The sequence below is a fragment of the Primulina huaijiensis genome, chromosome 17 (assembly GCF_012295235.1).
Source record: "Primulina huaijiensis isolate GDHJ02 chromosome 17, ASM1229523v2, whole genome shotgun sequence".
NCBI classification, from domain to species: Eukaryota; Viridiplantae; Streptophyta; class Magnoliopsida; order Lamiales; family Gesneriaceae; genus Primulina; species Primulina huaijiensis.
Window position 1 is genome coordinate 4865054 of NC_133322.1, and position 23590 is coordinate 4888643.

Below are 23590 nucleotides of genomic sequence, written 5' to 3' on the forward strand. Positions count from 1 at the left end.
TACTAAATCAAATAAACAATTGTTAAAAAAATAAAAAAAAAGGAAACAATTTCAAAAAAAAAATCGGGTCAACCCGCGACCCAACCCGAAACCCGCCTACCCTGGTACTAACCCGAACCCACCTAACCCGAACCCGAAAAACCCTAACCCGAACCTGATTTTTTCGTGTTGGATCGTGTCGGGTTGACGGATCGTGTCGCATTTTGACACCCCTACCATAGCCAATGCGAGCTTAGAGAGTTAAGGTATCTTCATCTTTGGTCGAACCACTTTGTTGGGGAGGTTCCTTTAGCCCTTTTGAATTCTACGAGTCTCGAATGGCTTGACTTGGAGTACAATTCACTATGTGGGGAGTTACCGTCCAAGATTTTGAGCAAAATGTTGCATTTGAAATTTCTTTATTTGTCCTACAATCTCTTTTCAAGTCATGGTGGAAATGCTGATCTTGTACCGTTCTTCGAGTCTTCGGTAAATTCCTCTAACTTGCAAGAACTTGATCTTGCAGGAAACCATCTTGGATGTGAGTTGCCTTCTCTTATTGGAGCTCTCTCCACTAATCTTTTGCAGATAAATCTGGATGATAACCGAATTTCTGGTTTCGTACCTTTACAGATTTCGAATATTGTAAATCTCACCCTCTTGAACCTGTCTAGTAATATGTTGAATGGCTCAATCCCTTATGAGCTATGCCAAATTGGGAAACTAGAGAGGATATACTTATCTAATAACTTGCTATCCGGCAACATTCCATCCGCCTTTGGCAACATGTCACATTTAGGCCTTCTCGATCCGTCAAAAAACAAGCTCATCGGTATAATCCCGGATAGTTTTGCAAACCTTGTGCAGATACGAAGACTTTTGTTGTATGACAACCACCTTCCGGGGACCATTCTCAACATTCAAATTATAAGGGTGAGAATGTTGTTGATAATTTAATAAAATTTAAATTCTCAACCAGTTTTTGGATTTTAAATACCTTGTTATAAGGGTGAGAATGATGTTGATAAAATTTAAGTTCTCAACCAGTCTTTCGGGGACCATTCTCAACATTCAAATTTGCAAACCTTGTTCTGTTATAAGGGTGAGAATGTTGTTGATAATTTAATAAAATTTAAAATCCAAAAACTATTTACTTACAAAATTTGTATTTTAAATTTGATCTTGTTTTGTTATAAGGGTGACAATGTTGTGATCTTTCTCTTATCATCGAGTTATACAATGTTTTATGAACATACATCGAATGGAGTCATGACGAAATGATATTTGGTCTGCTTTGCGATTTTATATTCGTTCGTTGTTCATACAACTAGATGCTATTAACATGTGTTCCTTTAATCAAATCGGTTTAAAGTTATGTCAATGGTCACGAATGATACCAAGACTTATGCGTTGCACTCGAATTGCACTTGAGGTCTTCTTTGAGCCTACCATCACTAGTTATATAAATATACTAAAATAGAAGAAATTGTGATAGAAAGCAAGTTGAAGATTTTATTATTATTATTATTGAAAACACCGCCGGAAACGGGGGTTAGTCAGATCCCTACCTGTATATATACAACAAAAAGTGCAAAACAAATAAAACCTGACGGAGTGATACTAGATCAAGACCTCCGCAAAGGCTATAAAATCGTCATAACATAACAAAATAAAGACAAACTACAAGCAAGTTGAAGGTTGGGATTACCCAACTCACTAACTCCAAGTTATAATGAAATAATATGCTTATTGAATCCTTTTGCTTTAGAGATTCTATATACATTTGTGCTGTTGGAAACCACAGTTACTATTGTTCAATGCGAGTAAACTCCCAACTAACAAAGTAACATAAAAACCACGTTAGTCAGATAAACCGCATTAAACAAGCCTTGTGCGATAGACTAGTCCAATAAAAATATTTTGAATTATAGACATTGTTTGGTGTGAAAGATAAAATTCAACATATATCATGTTCAACTCAAGTTTTACATTAATTAAAATTAAAAAATAGGTTTGTTATCTTACTTTCCAATTTATTATATCACCATTCATGATATTCCAAAATCTATTAATTTCAAATCCTAGAGGTAAGTTGGAAGTTTGAATTATGATTGAAAAATGGTGGAAGGTAAGATCACATTTGAGTAAAGACATATCAGAATTAGTTCCAATTGTATATAAATTGTGACCACTTCTATATTTATTTGAACGTACATGAGGGGAAGATCATACATCTCTAAAGATTGGTCGAACGAAGCTCCAATATCTCTAATTATAGGGGAAAAAATAATGATAAGATTTAAATACTTGCAATTACGATGATAATAGTAAATGTTTAAAATTGCATAATAATTAAAGTATCACATTTTTTTTATCTTTGTCACACGCACAACCAATTAGAGTGAATGTACTTAGAATATTAAGACAATGTAGTGCGGTTCCCGTGTTCAAGTTGGTGGAGTATGTGAGTGTTTGGTCATTAGTCATGTGTTCGATTTCTCCTACCAACTTTTTCGGACGAATATGTTACACATGATTTGAGCGGTGTGATTTACTGGACTATATTGGTTTGCAAGATATTGAATTAGTCTCACTCATTCAATCAATGGTAGTGCCATATTTTTATTTCTACTCGAGCATGAGTTTTCTTAGCCCTGTTTTTTTTATGGGTAGAGCTCGTATCTTTTTATTTTTAAAATCGATCACCGGACTATTGACAAATTGGATTAAATTTGGTGTATAAAAAATAAAAAGAAAAAAAAACCTAGGCCGTCTCGTCGGTCCACTCTTGCACTCAGTGCATACTGAATGATAATGATTTTGAATTTCGAGTTTATTAAAAAAAAAACAGAGAGTCAATTCCATGTGGTATGATTGAATATTCATGACAAATTCTTGATGTCTGAATGGTTGATCATCTACCTAATATCCATTGTGAATTATACATATATATTGCATGCGTAGGTTAATTTAAATATAAAAATATTGATATTAGTTACTAGTTGTAAATTAGGGGACTTTGAATAAAATTTCAACATAAAATATTAGAATTTAGAAGTGACAACAAACCTGATGGATTGTGATAGATATTATAAAAAAAAGTTGCCTATTTGTATTAAAAAAAAACAATTTATTTAAATTATTTTTATTAAAAAAAATAACTTTGGAAAAGCATGATTTTTCAAAAGAACGGGACAAAATTCATGATATTCTACGCTTTCGCGGGCAAAACAAATTAAATCAGGTATTCATCTCAATATATATGGATTCTACATATAGATATCTCGATAATTATAGCAGGAAGAATACTTCATATAATTGAAGGAAAAAAATGTCGTCTCTTTATTTTTTTATCTTCTGTATGATCAAATTTTAATCTTAGTTATTTTTAAAAAATCTAATTAAGCTAGCCAATGACTGCGGACAGGTACTTGGTATATGACTTGATGGATATTTCGGCTAAAGTAGTTCTGCAGGAGACGATGAATCATGCCAGAAATGTCTCACCTTCTATATAATAATTCTCAATCGCATATTTTATCTCAATATCATTAAATCATATAGATCTCTTACATTTTAATGAAATGACATCACGTGTTTTAATGATCTAAAATTTTACATTATCATAAGTAGAAAAACACTTCATATGCAATATTTACGACTGTTTTCTTAAAAACTACGAATAAAATTTTAAAAAAATTCTGCTGCTATTTATGCCAATTTCTAGGAATCAATATATCAGAAGAAAGACTTTGTAGTCAGATGTGAACATAAATAAAACCAAAGATGTTAAACAATATTGTAACTGAATATTTCATAGTACAAAACCGAATAAACTGAATGTGGGAAGGTAAATTCCATATTCAGGTATTCATACAATGTTAAAAAGATGTGTGTGTACATCAGACAAAAAAAGTGTAAGAATCTCTTTCTTTTCTTGTGTAAAACTAAGGCTACGACCCAGGAATTATACACACACTCCTATCAAGATCTTCATAACAGATGTATACCAAATACAACTAAAACAGTACTCCTTATCAGACACAAACCATATCACAATATACTCGATTCACACAGCGAGTATAAATGTACAAAGTTTCTCTTGCACAAATCAGGTGTTGGTGAAGCAGATTATATACAATAACGTATGGATTCTTAAGTTTTCTCCGTCCCGTCAGAGCCAGAAGTAAACCATTGCCTGTGTTTCAACATAAATGCATCACAAAATATCAGAACAGGTTAGTCTGATAACTTTGAAAAAGAAAGAGTCGCAGCAAAGAGTTCCGGAATGAGTACCTCAGCAAGAAGATGATAGGAAGGGTCATCTTGCGCTTCGTGTTTCTTGATTTTCAAACTCCTAACCTCATCATGTAATGAATTTAATTTCAGTTTGATCTCGTTCAACAATTTAATTTCTTCCTCTCTGTTTGTTGATGCTGAGTGTCTCTCAATTTCAATAATCTCTGATCTCATGTTAAGGTGATTCGATCTTGGACGAGATTCAAGAACATTTGTGCTCGTTTGGACTATAGCCAAGCGACAATCAATATCAGCAATTTCACTTGGTTTACATAATTCGTTTTCACGATGATTCGATTGAAGTAGTTTCTTCAGCCAGTCCGGTTCATCTTTATTGCACAATTTTGAATGACCAGAATGTCCATCACTTTCGAGGCTCTCACTAACATGATGAAGTGTCTTCCGTCTGTCTTTGGTCGACGATTCACAAGATCTCAGGTTCTTGTCAACTTGTGGGACCTCGAAGACATCATGAACACTTGGAGGACAAGAATAATCAACTGTCGCACCATTTTTTGGCAAATTTGTGGGGCACTTGATCAGATCAATTTCATTCTCGACACCTAGTTTATTTGTGTCATAACCATTGCCGGTGCTTAACTGAGGTGAGGGCGAACGTGTTTCATACCTCAAGCTAGACGGATCACATAAAGATCCTGTACTTGGTCGTGAAGAAATCGATGACGGAGACCGCATCTCATTCTTGAAGTTTGTGTTATTACCGCCCGCTATCTCCTTCACCCGCTCGTCTAATTTCCTTATCTGTTCCCAGTAAGAATTGATGTCACCGGGAGTTGCGTAATCGATCTTCCTATCTGAATCTGAGGACTTGTTATTATGTTCCTCCATAATCTTACCATTTGAATCAGTTTCCGTGCTCATAGAACTCTCCTTTTCATGAACAACCTTCTTATATTTGAGTAGGTGAGGAACAGAATTCCTCCTTCCCAAGTTCTGAATGCTTGCTTCCCCAGCTAAAGTTTCGTTTCTTAGCAAAAGATTTTCGGGAAACTTTTTCTCACTAACACCAGGATCCGCACAACCCATGCTCAACAATTTGTACCTATAGGCCTGAACTTGGTAATCTAAAGCAGTCACCTCCATTTCTTTCTGATAGATGATATCTTCGATTATCGCAAAAGATTCCTCCGCGTGACACATCTTCTCCTCCGACAATCTCTTGTATTGCTCTGCTTCCATTTTCACAGCAGCCTTCTCTCCTTGGAGACGCAATATAACAGATAAAGCTTCGCTCGCCGCAGTGGCGGAGGCCTCTCTTTCTGCATCCAACTCATTGTAAAGTTTCTGTAGAAGCTGTTGCTGAACACAGAGTGTTTCCTTCAAAGCAGAAACCTCAACTTGGGACATCACCACGCTATTTTCAGCCATTACATAACAGATTCAGGAACATAAATGAGTCGAATTTTATCTGCGAAGGAAACATCAACCAGCTCATCAAATCGCTGTGGTGCATTAAAATTTGAAACGTCTAGAAACACAAGCATGGTACCCAACCCCAAGTCCTTATTCAAGAAACTCAGATATATTCCCTATGAGAAATCCTGTGTAAATATGGTAACCAATGCTAATAACAAATCATGAAACCCTTCGAAATTTAACAGACAAACAAGAAAATGAAATGGGTTCTCACCTAATCTGCAGAAAATCTGAATCATTCAAAAAAGCAAGCCCTTTGAACTCACAATTTTCAAAATCTCTCCTTCAAGATAACCTTTCCTTCAAAATTGCTCCCGTTTCCAGAAAAAAACAAAAACATCCCAACACGAATCTAGTTTTCTTCAGGATGAATTGTTGAAGAAAGGATCACGATGATCAAACTATATCTGTAACGGTTTCTTGCCTTCTCTTTCAGAAAAACGTAAAAGCGCATACGGGAGAAAAACTTCAGCTTGATATTAATCTTGATCTAAAAGCAATTATTTTTAACATTTAAATTATNTCTGAATCATTCAAAAAAGCAAGCCCTTTGAATTCACAATTTTCAAAATCTCTCCTTCAAGATAAACTTTCCTTCAAAATTGCTCCCGTTTCCAGAAAAAAACAAAAACATCCCAACACGAATCTAGTTTTCTTCAGGATGAATTGTTAAAGAAAGGATCACGATGATCAAACGATATCTGTAACGGTTTCTTGCCTTCTCTTTCAGAAAAACGTGAAAGCGCATACGGGAGAAAAACTTCAGCTTAATATTAATCTTGATCTAAAAGCAATTATTTTTAACATTTAAATTATATTCATTTTCATAGGAAGAATCAGTCTTCCAACATTTTTTTTAAAAAAAAATTGAATAATATCAATATATCGAATTTAAAGATATGGCAGCAAGAATTAGGCCCTTGTTACATGCATTAGATGTAAGAAATTCATTAAAGATTTGAAAAGAACCCTAATTCCATGCTGCCAAAATGAAGAACAAAGATTATAATTATATAATTTATTATATCTTTTTATTTACTTGAAGTTATATGGGAAAAAAACTTCTTCACTTGGGTAAAATATTTTGCTGAAAATTCTCGCGTACACGTAATTTAATTAGCANAAAAAAAAAAAAAACGAAGCTTCGGGTTTAAAATTTATTTAATTTTACGTCGAAAATTTTTAAATTTTTTGAATTTTCACACGGAGAGCTGATACAATTTACATCTATGTATTTATATTTATGTTGTTTATAATTGATGAGTGATCAAAGTGTTATGATATCTTTGGTATTGAAAAAGTAGGAAATAAGATAATCTATCATATTTCGTCACTTGGAAGGCGAAGAAAGCCTCCTTCCGAGGGGTTTCATGATGTTCTTCACCAACGAGCCGACTTCGAACTAGTGAAAGATGCATTTTCACACTTGAAAGATATTCATATAGTGGCCTAACGTGTGTACCAAGTTCTAAGTTATCTCATTGAATTAGAAATACTTAATTAAAACCATGTATGCTAGCTTGGTGGTTAAATCGTTTGGTTTTGATTAAATAAGCTATCGAGTTCAAATTTAATGAACGTAGAAAAGGCGTAGGAAAAATCCCTATTAAATATATGTCATTCAACATGTCGGCAAGTTATATTCTCATTCACAAGACATTACTTATATTTTGAATTAATATCATAAAAACACGTCGTCCTAGAATACTAATCAAATAAAAATTAAATAGCTTGAAAGAATAAACGCAATTTCGTTGAATTTTTTCGAAGGTAATGTGAAACTCCAATCAGAACGACGGATGCTGAGTACGAGTTATTTTGGATCTGCATAGCCATGGAAAAATCTAACGGGTCTACAACAAGAAGAAAGTTGTAGGACGCCGAGTGGCGGAGCCACCTTCATTGGCACCCAGGCTTTAGATCGGGTGGCCAATTTTTTTAAAAGAAATTTATATGATTTTGGATGAATTGGATATTAGTTCGTGTAGATCAATTTAAATTATTGAAAAATTTTAAATTTTAAAATTATAGTTCGGATAAAATCATATTACTGGCTCTGCCATCGGGGACACCTTAGGCTACTTATTGTTGTTCCTTTCGTTGGTGCGTTAAATGAAATCACAAACACGATCATAATGTTCACCGTAGATCATAAAAATACTACTTGTACACCTAATAAGTTAGGCACACAATATTTATATTTTAGTTACTAATATACATACACACATAGAAATATATATATATAGTAGAAGATTTATATTTCAATGTCATATTTTTATTTCATAAAATCTATAGGCTTAAAATTTGGTGTATTGTTAATTAAAATTTGAAAATGCGACGTTAATATTTAGTTGTTATCATATAATAGCAAAGTAATTGAAAATATTTGGCTAAAATGACATTTGGACCCTAGACTTAGCTCACCTTGCAGTCAATTTTTTTTTTTGAATTACCAGGACAATTAATTCCACAACATATATATCTTTTTTTTTCACGTGCTATACAATTCTGATATGTTTCATCAAATTAAATAGATAAGCATCACTTCATTGGCATACACAGAAGTTGGTACAGTTGGTGAACTGCATAAAAAACTATACATACATACATACATATACATACATATACATACATATACATANTAAAAAAACCTTTATAATATATTTTCAAAAAGTCGTTAAAGGCTGACTTCAACGGCTAACATCTACATATGGGGCCACGGTCGGCGGACGGACCCAGCCCGCACTACACCAAGTAGTCCCCATCTTTATAAGACATCTCATCTAATATTATTTAAAATGAATTTCAATGTTTTAATTTATTTTTCATTATTGTTGTGCTTGAATTGAAGGATTTTAAATTGATGGATTTCGATTGTATTTTATGATTAAAAATAAAGCAATATATCAAATTATAAATTTATAGATTACTTATTTACACATTAGTTATATAAAATATAATAAATTTCAAATGACACAATTATTGAGTGGACTTGAAATTCGTCATAATATATTACATATATAAAATAGCCAATCTTTTTAGAATTGTGAATTGACTTTTAAGTCCTCGTTATTAATTTAATAGAATTAATTAATTATTAATATTAATTCAAGTATATATAATCTGTTTGTTTCTATTACCTATATAATCTATTGCCTATATAAAAGAGCCAATCTTTTTAGATTTGTGAATTGACTTTTAAGTCCTTCATTATTAATTTAATAGAATTAATTAATTATTAATATTAATTCAAAAATATATAATCTATTTATTTTTATTACCTATATAATTTATTTTTCTATTACCTTTATATTAATGGAATTTAATTTGAAAAATATATAATCTATTTATTTCTATTACCTATCTATTATACATATATATCTATTACCTATATAATCTATTACCAATATAAAAAAGTCAATGTTTTTAGAATTGTGATTTATCTTTTTAAGTCTTTCATTAATTTATAGATTTTAATTAATTATTAAATCTATTACCTATATAAAAGAGGCAGTGTTTTTAGAATTGTAATTTGTCTTTTAAGTATTTCATTAATNTGAATTTTATTGTATTTATTATATATATATATATATCAGTATATGTATTCTACGGAGTATAGTAAATGATTGGTGATTAGTGAGATGCATGACACTCAAAAATCAGTCAAACAATATTTAATTCAGCACATCGAATAAAAATATAATAGAATAATAAATTGTCAGTCCAAATATTAGCTTTAGCTATTTGAATGAAATATAATTTTCATTTTTCTTCTAATTTCAGCTTATGGTTAGCTTGGTCTCACATAACTATTTCATACAGGTACCCAAATGAGGTATTTCTTTAAAAGAGTGAGTTGATTTGTGTAATTGTCGGAATTGTACTTCCATATATTAATTGTATATTGGTTTTTTGTAACTTTAATATTGTCTTGTGTATTATTTTATAACTAATATATATTATATTATATATTATAATCATTACATCATATAAGTTTTGCAAATCAATTTAAGGAAAAAAAACATTCCAAACAATTGTAAATATGATTATTTTCTGAAATAATTTAATCACTCACTTTAAAAAATCAATTTAATAGCATTATTATTTTAAAAATTAACAACAACGAAATTTAACAGATAAAATCGTTACACCAAGTGCTTTAATTTAACACATATAAATATTTCCAGTGCTAAATAGATTATTATAAAGATTTCAGTATATTCAAATATTCATAAACAGATCAAAACATATTCAATTATCATAAGTTTTGTAACGTATAATAAATAAACAACTATTATATATTTAATTATATATCACATAATTAGTCTAACGAAGATAATAATTGGGGTACCTTAAGAGAAATAACTAATATTAATGAAATAAATGAAAATTACTTCAAAGCCAATAGTTAATATCATTTGTCACGATGATTATTAACAATTTTAAATCAGATTCAATTTTGAAGTTTATAATGCTATTTCTCTATAAAAAAAAAAAAAAAACATTTGAAAATATTTGAAATCCATAGATTTGAAATATGACTTCTTTCAATATTTCATCATGATTCCATCATCATCCGTGGAATGAAAGAAAATAAAAATATAAAATAAAATCCGAACAATCTTAAATCTGCTATCATGTCTCCCCATCATGAGCTGTTCCATCTCCTTCAAATATTCCCACGTTTCACTACTCATTTATCCAGTCTGTGGCATCTTGCTTTAGTAGGCAAGAAAGTAAGAAGAAACCACCCAAAAATTAATAATAATAATAATAACAATAAATAAATAAACATCACATAACATGATTTAAATAGGAAACAAACCATCAATCCATTTGCTATATTTTCAGCATCAAGAACAAGAACCATCGATTAGCATTTGAACGATCACATGTTTGACTATACAAGCAATTCGAGTTAGGAATAAGTGAACGATCAATTGCGCACATATAGATGAACGAGCTTACCTTGACAAGCTTGAGCTCGACTCACACCTGGCCCTATGAATAATCTAAACAGAACTTACTCTCATGAGATGTTATTTCATTAATGACGGAAGATATTTTGATCCGGCAGACACTAAAACTACTAAGACATGTTTTTTTCGTCGTTTTGAGAAAAGTTGAGAGATACAACAAGGCCAATTAATACCAGCTTTGAGCCGCAGTCCTATAACATTACATTAACAGAAGAAAGTTTGCTGTTGCACTCCTCCATTAAACCCAAATATCATTAATACATTAACCAAGAAACGTTTTTTAAGGTTCCAATTTTCTTGAGAAGCATAAAAGATACGAAGAATACCTTTACGAAATCAGCTTGAACTAACAGAGAATCCTTTGTGTAGTCTGCTTCCTCAGGAACATGGGTAAGAACTTTCTGTATGAAAATGGCACCAATATCACGTGAATTAGCATCAATCAGCCATTAAGCCAAGTAGGAGAAAGCCACTCGTGGGAAAAGTAACCAGAGCAGGATGACTAACCTCTCTCTGTTGTTCAGATATAAATTGACCAGTCAAATCCCACAATATGTCCAGCATTTCGTTGAAAGTAACCTTTCCACTTCCATCAGAGTCATAAACCTTAAAAATAACTGGTAAAAGAAATTATATGCCAAATCAGCCACAAGGGAAAAATGGAAACACTTACAGCTTTAAAAGGAAGTGATACAAATTCTTCTCTTTTGTGAGTCTTACATTCGACTTTTTGCTGCAAGCTTGTTCGAGAACTGAAAGCAGATAGGAATGCTACAAACTCTTTGAAATTAAGTTCATCCAACATCCTCAATAATCTCTGAGAACACAAAGGGCCAATAATTGCGACAACGCATGACTTTTATGAATGCGAAAAAACATATTCACTTTAATCAGGTCAAGTACATGTTCAATTTGTTCTTTGCACTTTGTTTCTCCTGGTAGCTAGTTTTTCTCACTTGCAGCAAAATCATGGAGGGCAGTCTTATAAACATGCAATTTGCAGATATTTCATAAGGAAAGGTCTAAAATCACAGCAGTATCATCACCTTTAAAAGAAAATACAGATTACCCTATTTTCCCCAATTCTTGACTTGGCACAACACCATACATCTAACATCAGAAACATATCAGGTTCCAATCAATACATTCTCATAACGATGATATAACATCAAATGGTTTCATAAGTTCATCACTACCAACTACTTGGATCTACATATAACCATAGATTTTGTGCCTCTGCTCTATCCGTTGTTTCGTTTCTCATATTAGTTTTAACATAGAATTCTGGACAGGAAACTACAAGATAAAAAGAGGGTTTCTATATGGCCGTTCATATGACCAGAGAGAGGGGATTGACAGCGAATTCAGGTACATTCATGATCTCCTCAGCAGAGATGAAGCCACCCCCATTCCGATCCAATTGGCAGAACCTTTGATACAATGACACTATCTCCCGCTGTGAAACTATTAAGCATGCGACACAATCACTAAATTTTGTTTGAGAAAGAGTACGGAAAATAAACTCATAAATCTACAATAATTATGACAAACAAGATCATTCCAGTCCAATTACTGCTGACCCATGAGAAAGCGTAAGGATAACGACCCAACAAATTTATAACATTAGCAACCAAAAAGATTATTTCTTTACTAGTGTTCTAGGAACTGTCATCCAAAATACAACAGATCCATTAGAAACTACACCAAAGATAAGAAAAAGATAGCGATGTACGCGTAATTACATGCATGATTGCAGTGTTCTTGGACTTCTTCAATATCGTATTGGGTGAGCATGGAAGAGGTGTTGCCCATTGTGCTGTGATTGAAGAAGCAGAAGGTGTGACTTTATATTCTTTACCTGAGGAAGCTTGGTTTCAAGAAAGGGCGATTCTGGATTTTATAACTAATCCTCAGTACTTTGATTGAATTCCAAATATGTCAAACCTTATTTTCTCCTTCTCTTTTTTAAAGCTCGCCGAATTTAAACAATCGAAAAACCTCTGAAAACGTTTGTTTAAAGGTCACCGAATACTTTGATAGGAAGTGTTGCACTAGAATCTAAGTTTTTTGGTGCCACTGAATAATTTGATCAAATTAAAAAACAAAATATCCGATTTAATTGCATAAAAATATAAAATCTAAAAAATACCTTGTTCAAAACAGGTTAGTGGGATGGCTCGACGTCTCGACCCACAGAAATACACGGAAAAAATAAAAAGTTGTGCTTCATCGTTATAAAAGCAATTGGTTTATTGTCGGTAAGGATGTCAATTCGGATGAATTTGGTGGGTTGGGTCAGGTTAGCAATAGTATTATTCAAAAATTGTCAAACTCGAACCCGAGTCAACCCGAAAACACTCAACCCAAACCCGAACCCGAATCAACACGATCAACCCGATTAACCCGATTTCGAATTTTTTTAAAAAAATATTTTTAAAGAAAATTAAATAAAATTAAAAAAAAAATAACAATATTTTAATTTAAACACATAATAACAAAATCTCCCTCATATATATGATTTAAATTTGAAAGTCTAATTGTAGAAAAATAAAATATATTTACTAAATCAAATAAACAATTGTTTAGAAAATAAAAAATATTCAAAATAAATATTAAATTATGAAAATTTATGATATAAATATACAATAAATATTTTTTCAGACATACAATATATAAAAATGTATGCAATATTTATTAATTATATTTTTTAAAAAAATTTCAGGTCAACTCTGGTCAACCCGAACCCAACCCAACCCGATCATTTTTTTCGGGTTAGCTATCGAGTCCAACTCGATCTGACCCGAACCTGAAAACCCCAAACCCAAATTGTATATGATTTTAACACCCCTAATTGTATGTTACTTTCTTCTGCTGTACGTGATTTTGCCATTAGAGTGCTCTGTCGGACTTGCACCGCAAAATAGCGATTCAATCCATTGCTGCAGATATTTAAACTTAGTCATTTTTCTTACTTTCTTTTAACTTAACAGGTTGGCCTGTGGACAGAACAGAACACCCTCAAGATTTGATATACAATATTCAGGTATTTTGCCTTGTTAAATTACTGTAGGCCATATGCTCAATTTTGCTTGCTCAATAACATATATGGTGCTAAGTCAGAAACTTGAGCGATTTACTTGTGTAAGTTTGCGATTGTGGACCATGATATGATAGCAGAGTATTATTGGGAATGCAATGCATGCGGCTGGCTCGGTTCAGTGTGGTGAGGTCAAGTCACTTAACCGTATTAACTTTTTTGAACAAAATTTATTTGAAAAATAATTTTTGGTATTATTTTTGAAATATTATGTGAAAGAGTGCGCTCATTCGGAAACTTTGTGTCTTTTGGACTAGGCTGTTTTCGGACCGAACATTGCATATCTTGACTTATCACAGAAGGTCGTATTTGTATCCAGAAGATGATGTTCTTTCTCCGTAACTAATTAACAGACTAAACACTCATCGAGAAATTTTATATAACTTTTTCGTCTAGTCGTCCAGCACCGTATTTTTTCTAGTAATTCCAATTGTGTGCTGCTAACAGTTTCAGTATTTCAAGTTCACAAAGACAGAAATTGTGTGCATCGGTGTTGATTAGATTAGGTACGCGACTTTGTACGTAATTGATATAACTAACGATGAGATTTTACTATAAAATATCATAAACCTGTTTAATTAATTTCTACATTTTTACCTGGCACTAGTAATGTACATTAATTTCACACACTTAACTTTCCAAAATTTAAAATGTCTCTTTCCATTTATTAGTTTTTTTTGTTCAGTTGTATACAGTGGCGGAGCAACATGTATAAAGATCGGGTGACCCAATTTTTTTTTAAAAAAATTCTATGTAAATTTTGTATAATTTTAGAATGATATGATATTAGCTCGGATAGATTAATTTAAAATATTAAAAGATTTTAGAGTTTAAAATTCTAACTCGAACAGAACTATATTTATGGTCCGCTACTGGTTGTATATAATTTTATTCCCCACTAGAATGCGTTGTTTTTTTTTTAAAAAAAATCAATTAACAATGAGTTGAAAAGAACAAGAATCATGAGTAATTTAAATTATAAGTTAAAAGACAAAGACAAACATCATTCTAAAATGATTTTCTTACAAAAGAGTCAAAACCCACATTAAATTTATTTTTCCTCAAAAAAAGACATAAACTATTTTTTTTTTTTTAAAAAAAAGAAACTAAACCCACCAAGCTGAAAAGTAGGTCAGCAAAAGGGTTTTTGGTTTTCAAAAAAGAATCAAGAATTTAACCAATAAACCCATTTATTGACCATAAACTATTTAAAAAAAAAACTAAAGAAATACATTACATGGAATTTTCCAAAAATTAGATCAATTTCATTTTCATCTTTACAGCTTTGCTTTTTCTTGGTTTCCCAAAAAAAAAATCCAATAAAACCAAGTCAAGAACATGCCAAGGCATGAAGGAATGATCTTGTTTTTTGGGTATGTGCCCATCAATTGCCTTTTGGTCCACTCCATAAATATCCATCTTCTCCATTAAATTTTTCAAAATTTACACTTCAACTTTATATTTATTTAGCCCACTAAAATGTGCTTTAAGACTTTTATCCCCCAACTTTATATTTATTTAGGCCACTAAAATGTGCTTTAAGACTTTTAGCCCCCAACTTTATAGTTAACTAATATTTTTTCACATCAACTCTATGGCACTATGTTGATCAAAGTGTTCAAACCATCTTTCTCTCCACATAACTCTTGCCTCGCAAAATTTTCAAAAAATTTGGCGCCTCTACGTCATACAAACTATAATAATGTTACACAGAAAATTCTTATGAGATCGTATCAAGGTCAATTTTGTGATAATTCTATCATGTCCGACCCATGCAAAAATATTAATTTTTATGATACAAGTATCATTTTTTACTCTAGGTATGAACCAGATCGATATGTATTACGGATATAAATATATTAAATCATCTCACATAAGACCTACTCCCTATGCCAACTGGATGTTCGGTCGGGTTTTGGATCCAACTCAAATTAACAAAAAAACGTTTATGATATAATAAAATATATTTATTATATAAAAAGATTAAATACAAATAAAACTATCGAAACACAAGTATAATTCAATTTTATATTTGTAATACTTCGAAAATAATAATTAATTTGTTTTATATATTTTGTAACTATTTCGTTTATCAAGAGAGCAACCAAAATATAACGTATGTGTTGTGTACAATTTAAAATATTTGAATTGTAATATTACCACGTTATATCATAATAGTTATATCAGAATTCACAAATCACATGTTTGATTTTCATATACTACAAAGAGTGCAGATATTGAATTGAGACGAGAGAATCGATACAACACACGAATATAACGTACAATTCCATAAAATTTTGAAAACAACAAAAAATTATCTTACTTAGATAATTATTATTCTAATAACAAATACTTAATAAAAAACTATTTATAAAACTCTTTAATAATAATATAATTTATAAATTTTAATTAAAAAGTTAATTGTTTTCAGTTTTCAATTAAATATATATAATAAATAAATAATCATGGCGCGAACACAACCGCGTCACATCGAGCACTCTATCGAAACGTGAAATTCCCTCGATCTGAATTTTTCTCATTTCAATTTATTTTATTTATTTTCATATTATATTTTGTTTAATCCCTTTTTGTATTTATATATATTGAGAAAAACGTGTGTTGATTTATGGTTTACGGAATTTTCGAACTTTCTGATCACTCATCTTCGTCGCCGGAGAATCAGGTACGATCATCATGTATTTTATCATCATGTTTTTGGTTTGATTTTCATGAAAAATTGCGATTTCTAAAAATATAATTGATTTTCTCGGCGTGCAGCACTAGTTTGAATTTCAATCGTTTCGAATGATGTACTTTGGATTTGTTGACTTTTGATTTTTTTTTTTCCCGATTAGAAATGTGAGAAAATTCCGTTGGAATATTAAATTCCGCTTACAGGCTTGCAGGATGTTCAAGAATCTGAATAAATTTGACGTAATTCATTGATTTCGATTATGATGATTGTTATTTGTTAATTATTATTATTACTAAGTTTGTGAAGGTTATTTTTCGAAGATTATACAAGAAATGACCTACAGATGGTAGAAAAGTTCAGGAAAAAAATAAACAGACTAAGGCAGATTATCCGTAAATTGAATCGTCGACGCAAAAAATTTCTGCATTTATTCCCCGACATTTATGTATATAACAGAACATATTTTTTTTCACATAATGATGCTTAATTCATGCTTATTATTGGCTAATAGTGATTAAGTATTGATTTTTGTTGTTATGTGTAATAATGGTACATTAAGTTCATGGCGAAGGACACTAAGCTCTAATTGCACGTGGCCTCCTTGGTTTCTGGGTATCTGTAGTTAATCTGAACCGTTTTTCCTTATTTTACCACAGACAAGTACCATGTTGGACTCAAGAGTAATATACACACGGCTTGTTTTTAATGTTTCCTGAACATTTATTTTGATTTAACTATTTGCTTCTCTGGAATTAATTTTTTCTTTAGTCTAATCATGAAAAAGTAAGATGTAGTCACGTAATTAATCTTGCAATGCTGTTGACAGAGAAAGAAAAGGTATCACTTTCACTGAATTCCTTCCATGAAAAGTCGGTTGTGGGAAGGACGAACGCACAGAGGGGCAGAGAACTCTATTATTAAATGTGAGTCTATTTACTGAATATGTGTGTGTTACGTGTGTATTTGCTTGTGAGTTGTTGTAAACGCAGTTCCAATTCAACCAACCATGGCATTCCCGTGAGGAGGGGGGACAAAAGGCTGGGGACCATGAACAAAGAGGAAATAAGAGAAGGAAATAAAATATAAATGGTAAAAGTGAAAGCAAGAAGAGCTTTCTTATCCTACCTACACCCTCCCATCCCGTTTCCTATACTGCTTTTCTGCACCCATTCTTCTCCTACTCTTCCCCAATTTCGTTTGGATGGTCTTACAAGCTTTCTTGATTGAAATTTTATAGTTCAACTTCATTGAGAACTGGGTGTCTGTAAAGATATATTCTTTTGTGCATCTTTTCCTTTTTATCATTTCCGATTCTCTTCTTTTCTCATCTTCCCATCTGTGGTATCTTACTTTTGGCTGCAAATTTATGTGGCAGATTTTCAGTATGGGAAAGAAGATCCTGTAACGCGATTGGTGCAAGTAAGAATAGATTAATTGGGTTTTGTGAAAGCCTATGGAAAATACGTTCGTAGTGGTAAATAGTGTATGAAACGGGACGTCAATGTGGTGTATTTATGGATGTATCTGAATCAGAACGAGTGCAGACAAAATCTACAGCAGTGACATCGAGACGGCCACTCGTTCCAGCTGATAACAAGAATGAAACCACCCATCGCTCTCGACCCAGAGAAGTAAGTTCTAGGTATAGGTCACCTACACTCTCTGCAGCCAATGGACCAAAACGCTGCCCATCACCTAATCCCAGTAGGACATCACCAACCTCAACTGTATTGGCACCAAAAAGAGCTATTTCAGCTGAAAGGAAACTCCCCTCTAGACCATCAACACCACCCAGTCCAACCCCATCAACACCAATGCAGGATACATCTGCAGAAATGCAATTGGGGTCAAAAAAAGTGGTGGGCAATAGATTGCCAGAGTCTTTATGGCCATCTACTATGCGGAATCTCAATGTTTCTTTTCAATCTGATACAATCTCTGTTCCTACGAGCAAGAAAGAGAAGCCAGTATCTCATACTCTCACCGATCGTACACTGAGGTCATCATCTAATATAACTCGTAGACAAGCTGAAACACCTGCTTCAAGAAAGCCCACACCGGAGAGGAAGAGGAGTCCAATGAAAGGAAAGAATTCTGATCAATCTGAGAACTCTAAACCCGTTGATACCATACATGCTCGCTTAGTCGATCAGCATCGATGGCCAAGCAGAATTGGTGGAAAAGTGTCTTCTGGTACTTTGAATAGAAGCATTGATCTGACGGATAGAATTAACAGAACTTCATCTTTACCCCATTCAGGAATAGGTGTACCTTCCCTTAGGAGGTTATCTTTGGATGGGGCAAGCAAACCTTTACAAAAATCTTCCAGTGATTTGTTAATGCTATTATCCCGTGATGATAGTGGAAATAGATGTTCAGTTGATGACATTTCCCTGAGTAAACAAAAGTCCCGCTCTTCGAACTCATCAGATAAAACACTATTGTTGAATACAGCAACTAAAGCTCAGTCTGTGACAAATCCTGGATCACGCCCTCCATCCCCCTCGCCCTCTTTGTCTAGAGGGGTCAGTCCATCTAGAACTAAGGCTATCAATCCTTCTAGGGCATCAAGTCCTGCTCACACTAGACCATCCAGCCCATCCAGACAACCTCAGAGTTCTGCTTCTGTTCTTAGTTTCATGGTCGATGTTAAGAAAGGAAAGAAAGCTGCAAATCACATTGAAGATGTTCATCAGTTGCGCCTGTTATACAATAGACACTTGCAATGGCGATACGCAAACGCCCGAACTGATGCTGCATTGCATTCTCAAAAAGTAAAAGCAGAGGTGTGAGATTATCTACTGAAACTTTAGCATGCCTTCAGTTGTTTCAAATACATTGAGTATCTTATTCTAGGTTAAATTTCCACTATTGATATTTTCTATTATCCACTTTCAAGTTAAAATTTCAAGTTTCTTCTCTTATGTGCAATTGCTGACTAGTTGTGTTGTGACATTTTATGCGCAAGATTTCTGATCTCCTGTGTTGTGGCATTTTATACACACTGTTTCTTATCTCCTCGTTAGCATATCTGAGCTTAACTAATTCCTTGTCTCTCAAGTATTAACAATGAAACCGAAAGCTAATATAAATTGTGATGCGGATGTGTTGTTTTTTTCTTCTTCTTTAAATCAAATACATCTTTATCTATTTATACACACATGAGTTGATTTGATGATTCAGGATATGCTTTATAGCGTGTGGAGGACAACTGTAGATATGCTAGACTCGGTAGTAGCGAAAAGGATTGATCTCCAGCAGCTGAGCCTCCAGTTGAAGATTTACTCAGTTTTGAGCAATAACGTAATCAATCTTTACTTCTTAAGATGTTTGACTGACTTAGAAGTTAACCTATTCTGCTTTATCAAACAAATTTATTACTCAATCGACATGATTTAGTATCAAATGCATCTCGCTCTTTATGGATTAGATTCTAGGAAGCACAATATACATACCTCAAGCTTTATCTGGGAAAACATCTTGGGTTACAAATACCACAAATTTCTGGTGAGCAGGATAATTTATTTTTGACAGGGATAGAAGGACGACAAAAATTAATTAGGGACATGTGACTTTAACCGTCTGTCTTGTATAGAAATTGCTATTTGGTGACATCTTTGGGTGTTATTCAAGCATAATATCAGTTCTACTTACTGATGTATGTTTGTTAATTTCAAAGCATCACATGCCTCGTTTAACTAGGGATTTCCTGTGGGCTATTTGGAATTCAAGGGGTTTGATTTAATGGAATATACTGATACTTGTGCTAAAATTCCTACTGTAAAATCATGGCTCCAAAGGAATGTTGTAGTGTCTAAGATTATGTCAATAAATTCTTACAGATGGTGATTATTCACCTGATCTCATGGAATATGGTAGTTTCTGAGATGCTGCAGACCTATCCTTTTTGTTTGCATCACGCGGTGTTATTACATTGAAGGGTATGACAGAGATGAGTCGCATGGATAATGATAAGAAATATCTCATGGAGTGGATAGAGGAGCGAAATTTCCAATAAAATGGTGGATTGTAAAGTTTGTAAAATGAGATTGTCAGTTATTTCTGTGGCTACAACAGTTAATTGTGCAGATAATTACAAGCTTATCCTTAACAGCTAGGCCAATGATAAATGCATTCATGATCATAATTAATATGTTGTCAGCATGTTAATACATGCCTCTGTTCGCATTAACCAGCAAAATGTCTCGATTGGTCCTCATTTTTTTTGATTGTGGTATTCCTACAATATGCCGATGCATGCAACTGCATTTGTTTGGCCTCATGACCTGTATTTGTAGTAAAATATTGGCTTTAAGTTTACTAACTGAAATGCAACTCTCAGCTGACTGGTCTTAATGAGTGGGCTTCAGTTGAAAGAGATCATGCTAATTCATTAACCTCAGCCATACAAGATCTGCAGTCTAACACCATCCGCATTCCAGTAGCTGGAGGAGCAAAGGTATCCAGCTGACTAGTCCTTGATGCTAAATTTTTTTATTGCAAACTTTAATTAATCAAATACTTTCTAGGGAGATATCCTGACTATCAAAGCAGTTGTATGCTCATTGGTGGACGTGATGCAGGCGATGGGATCCTCACTATGTTCCATAATCCCACAGGTCCGAGAAATTCTGCTATTGTACCTATCACATTCCATTGTTTGCTAACACAAGGGGGAGGATGTATTGTGTGCTACTCCTTTATCTTACTCCACAAAACTATTCGACTGGTCTTCCTTTAGCTTACTCCACAAAATTAATCGGCTGGTCTGCCACAAGTAGAATTTATTACCACAAATTAGTGAAATTCCCCAGCTACTATCTGCTATCGAAGGATGCATTTTCTAGATGGAAAACCGAGGGACCTCATCAGGCATGATATGTTGATTAATTTGAGTTACGCTAAGCTAATATAATGAAGCTTCTGACTTTAAAAGGATAGTGAGCTGGATAGGATAGGAAACTTTTTGCCTTGCAAATTATTACACACTTCTCTCTTTTGGCTTGATAGCTAGCGGTTTAGCAGCAAAATGTTTAAACGCATGGTCTACCTAAATATTAAAAGCATTGGAACTTAAGAAGAAAGTGTTTGACATTGTAACCTTAATTTAATCATAGACAATAATATTGACCCTACAATTAAATGTCTCTAAATTTGGGATATATGGTCATTATGGTGTCTATCTCCTTGTAATTAAATACCATACCAGGCTTATGAATGAGACAGTACATAACTTAGTTGTTTAAATGTTTACAGTCAACCCATCCCAGAACTTAAATGTGGTTAAAATTGTCTTTCTAGGGTTATGAATGAGACACCATATAACTTAGTTGTTTAAAATTTTCTATTCGTTGAAAGTATTCTTGTTTTCATTGGCTTCTGGGACATGTATTATTTTGATCTCTTGAATTTTCGATGAATAGAAGGGTTAGCATTGTTGAGTTCTTCCCTCCCATTTTACATGCATTTTTATGCTCTTAACATTAATTTGATTTTTAGTTGATTATATTCATCGTAACTTTCATTGCGCTTATGTGTGGCTAACTCTAAGGCTTCAACTGCACATTTAGGTGGAGGGGATGAATCATTTGGTTTCTGAACTTGCTGATATAGCAGCACAAGAAAGAGCCTTGCTTGATGAATATGAGTCGCTTATGAGCTCTTCCGCTGCATTTCAGGTGAGGACAAAGAAAATTTTGTTAGATAGATATCGAATTCTCTTTTTTCTTTTTCTTTTACCATACCCCTTATTGGCTACATCGGAAGTGTGTAAAAACTGAAGATTATTAATGGTGACACGTGGGAAGTTCGGAGTGCCATGTTATTGTTCTGAAATTGATTTTTCATCCTTATTATCAGCTTAGAGCTCCTCTCTGATGTTAGATAAAATGTTAGAAAGCTTTTTTTTTTTCTTCTCTTTTTTCCAACGGTTTAGATCGAATTTCATCCTTTGAGCTTACTTCCGGCTGAGCAGCCGTCTGCCAATTTCCCACTGTCTATGGCAATAAGAAATTTGAGGATAATGATAAGAAATCTCTGATGTTCACTATATAGACATAATGAAAGAATTTGCCCCTTTTTTTCCTAATGTTTTATTTGTGATTTGGCATTGTACTTGTTGGTTTTGCGCTAACTGATGAGCTTGACTGTGCCTGGGCAGGCAGAAGAGCACAGCCTTAGGACTCATATATTGCAGATGGAACAGAAGCTATGAGAAATGGTGCATCGGTGTCTTTTGGTATCAAGAATCAGGATTGGATCTTGAAGGGAAAATCTCCCCTTCAAATGGAAAAATATCTAATTTTATGTGAGTTCTACGGAATTCTAATTTAGCCTGCTCAAGAAACATTAATCAACCTCGCTCGTCAAATTTCTTGAAACGTCCTTGATTAAGATCATTCTAGATTTTGAAGAAACACTCGTGCTACTCATTAAAATTCTTGGTACGTGCCGCATTCGAGAAAACTTTAAGTTTGAATCTTCCGGAGTAATATCAGTCAAGGGTTTTTCCGAACAAGATGCTAACTGCTTCAGCGTTGTCCTGGAAGACTGTGTCGGATGAGATATCAATTGATGACCAAGTTGTCTTATTTTATTACCTTCTGATGATCTTTTGGTTAAGGTTTTACCACTAGTCCTGATTCGACTACGGTGACCGCTACTTCGTGTGTATAGCTGATATGTTCATTTTATTCATTTTTATTCGTTATTGTTAGTTTTTTTCCTTAGGTTTGGTTAGAGTTTGTGATCTTTCTTGTTTCTTTTAATCCACAGGCTCAAGCTTCTATTTTTTCCTCTTCATGTATTTAAACTAATCATAATGGAAATGTAAAAAGAAAGCACGGACAATTTCCAGGTTTTGCTCATTCATTAGGAATTGAATTTTGGCTCGGGTCCTTCCTCCTATGACATATGAGTAAAAAAAATTGTCAAGCACAACTAGTATATTATCCTGACCATAGATCCACTTAGATGTCTTGAATTTTTCTTCAAAATAATCGGATTTTTTTTTTTGAAGTGAAGGACGAAACCTCCACTGACTCTAAAAATTTGCAATCAATTTTTCGGCAACAACTTTCAAATTATTATATGTACACACCATAA

At 33.1% G+C, this 23590-nt stretch overlaps 3 protein-coding genes across 12 annotated transcripts; 1 reads left to right on the top strand and 2 right to left on the bottom strand.

Annotated features, from left to right (window-relative positions):
- Positions 1-3811: 3811 nt before the first annotated feature.
- On the bottom strand, positions 3812-6215 carry LOC140963603 (uncharacterized). Of its 2 annotated transcripts, none has more exons than XM_073422994.1 (3): positions 5930-6215; positions 4276-5840; positions 3812-4177 (listed from the first exon to the last, which is right to left on the bottom strand). In XM_073422994.1, the coding sequence occupies exons 2-3, from the start codon at positions 5665-5667 to the stop codon at positions 4154-4156; spliced, it is 1416 nt and encodes a 471-aa protein (XP_073279095.1). In that variant the 5' UTR covers positions 5668-5840; positions 5930-6215; the 3' UTR covers positions 3812-4153. The 2 variants fall into 2 exon arrangements, with proteins under 2 accessions (XP_073279095.1, XP_073279094.1); XM_073422993.1 differs by having other exon boundaries at positions 4276-5707; positions 5930-6214.
- Positions 6216-10229: 4014 nt separating this feature from the next.
- On the bottom strand, positions 10230-12697 carry LOC140963201 (uncharacterized). Its single transcript, XM_073422496.1, has 6 exons — positions 12437-12697; positions 12034-12158; positions 11415-11511; positions 11202-11311; positions 11021-11095; positions 10230-10885 (listed from the first exon to the last, which is right to left on the bottom strand). The coding sequence occupies exons 1-6, from the start codon at positions 12504-12506 to the stop codon at positions 10805-10807; spliced, it is 558 nt and encodes a 185-aa protein (XP_073278597.1). The 5' UTR covers positions 12507-12697; the 3' UTR covers positions 10230-10804.
- A 3575-nt stretch (positions 12698-16272) lies between these two features.
- Positions 16273-23275, top strand: LOC140962773 (AUGMIN subunit 8-like). 9 transcript variants are annotated; one of them, XM_073421757.1, is made up of 8 exons: positions 16273-16474; positions 17315-17409; positions 17862-19272; positions 19670-19789; positions 20829-20945; positions 21016-21105; positions 22057-22164; positions 22647-23275. In XM_073421757.1, the coding sequence occupies exons 3-8, from the start codon at positions 18001-18003 to the stop codon at positions 22698-22700; spliced, it is 1761 nt and encodes a 586-aa protein (XP_073277858.1). In that variant the 5' UTR covers positions 16273-16474; positions 17315-17409; positions 17862-18000; the 3' UTR covers positions 22701-23275. The 9 variants fall into 9 exon arrangements, 8 of the variants coding, with proteins under 8 accessions (XP_073277858.1, XP_073277860.1, XP_073277862.1 ...); XM_073421759.1 differs by lacking the exon at positions 17315-17409; XM_073421761.1 differs by lacking the exons at positions 16273-16474; positions 17315-17409 and adding an exon at positions 17439-17575.
- The last annotated feature ends 315 nt before the right edge of the window (positions 23276-23590 follow it).

Coding starts and splice junctions, on each gene's coding strand:
- LOC140963603 (XM_073422994.1), bottom strand. CDS start 5,667: ATGGCTGAAAATAGCGTGGTGATGTCCCAAGTTGAGGTTTCTGCTTTG. Junction 4,178..4,275: donor CCTATCATCTTCTTGCTGAG/GTACTCATTCCG, acceptor GTTGAAACACAG/GCAATGGTTTACTTCTGGCT.
- LOC140963201 (XM_073422496.1), bottom strand. CDS start 12,506: ATGGGCAACACCTCTTCCATGCTCACCCAATACGATATTGAAGAAGTC. Junction 12,159..12,436: donor AGAACACTGCAATCATGCAT/GTAATTACGCGT, acceptor CATGCTTAATAG/TTTCACAGCGGGAGATAGTG. Junction 11,096..11,201: donor TATCTGAACAACAGAGAGAG/GTTAGTCATCCT, acceptor ATTTTCATACAG/AAAGTTCTTACCCATGTTCC.
- LOC140962773 (XM_073421757.1), top strand. CDS start 18,001: ATGGATGTATCTGAATCAGAACGAGTGCAGACAAAATCTACAGCAGTG. Junction 19,790..20,828: donor ACTCAGTTTTGAGCAATAAC/GTAATCAATCTT, acceptor TGCAACTCTCAG/CTGACTGGTCTTAATGAGTG. Junction 22,165..22,646: donor GCTCTTCCGCTGCATTTCAG/GTGAGGACAAAG, acceptor GTGCCTGGGCAG/GCAGAAGAGCACAGCCTTAG.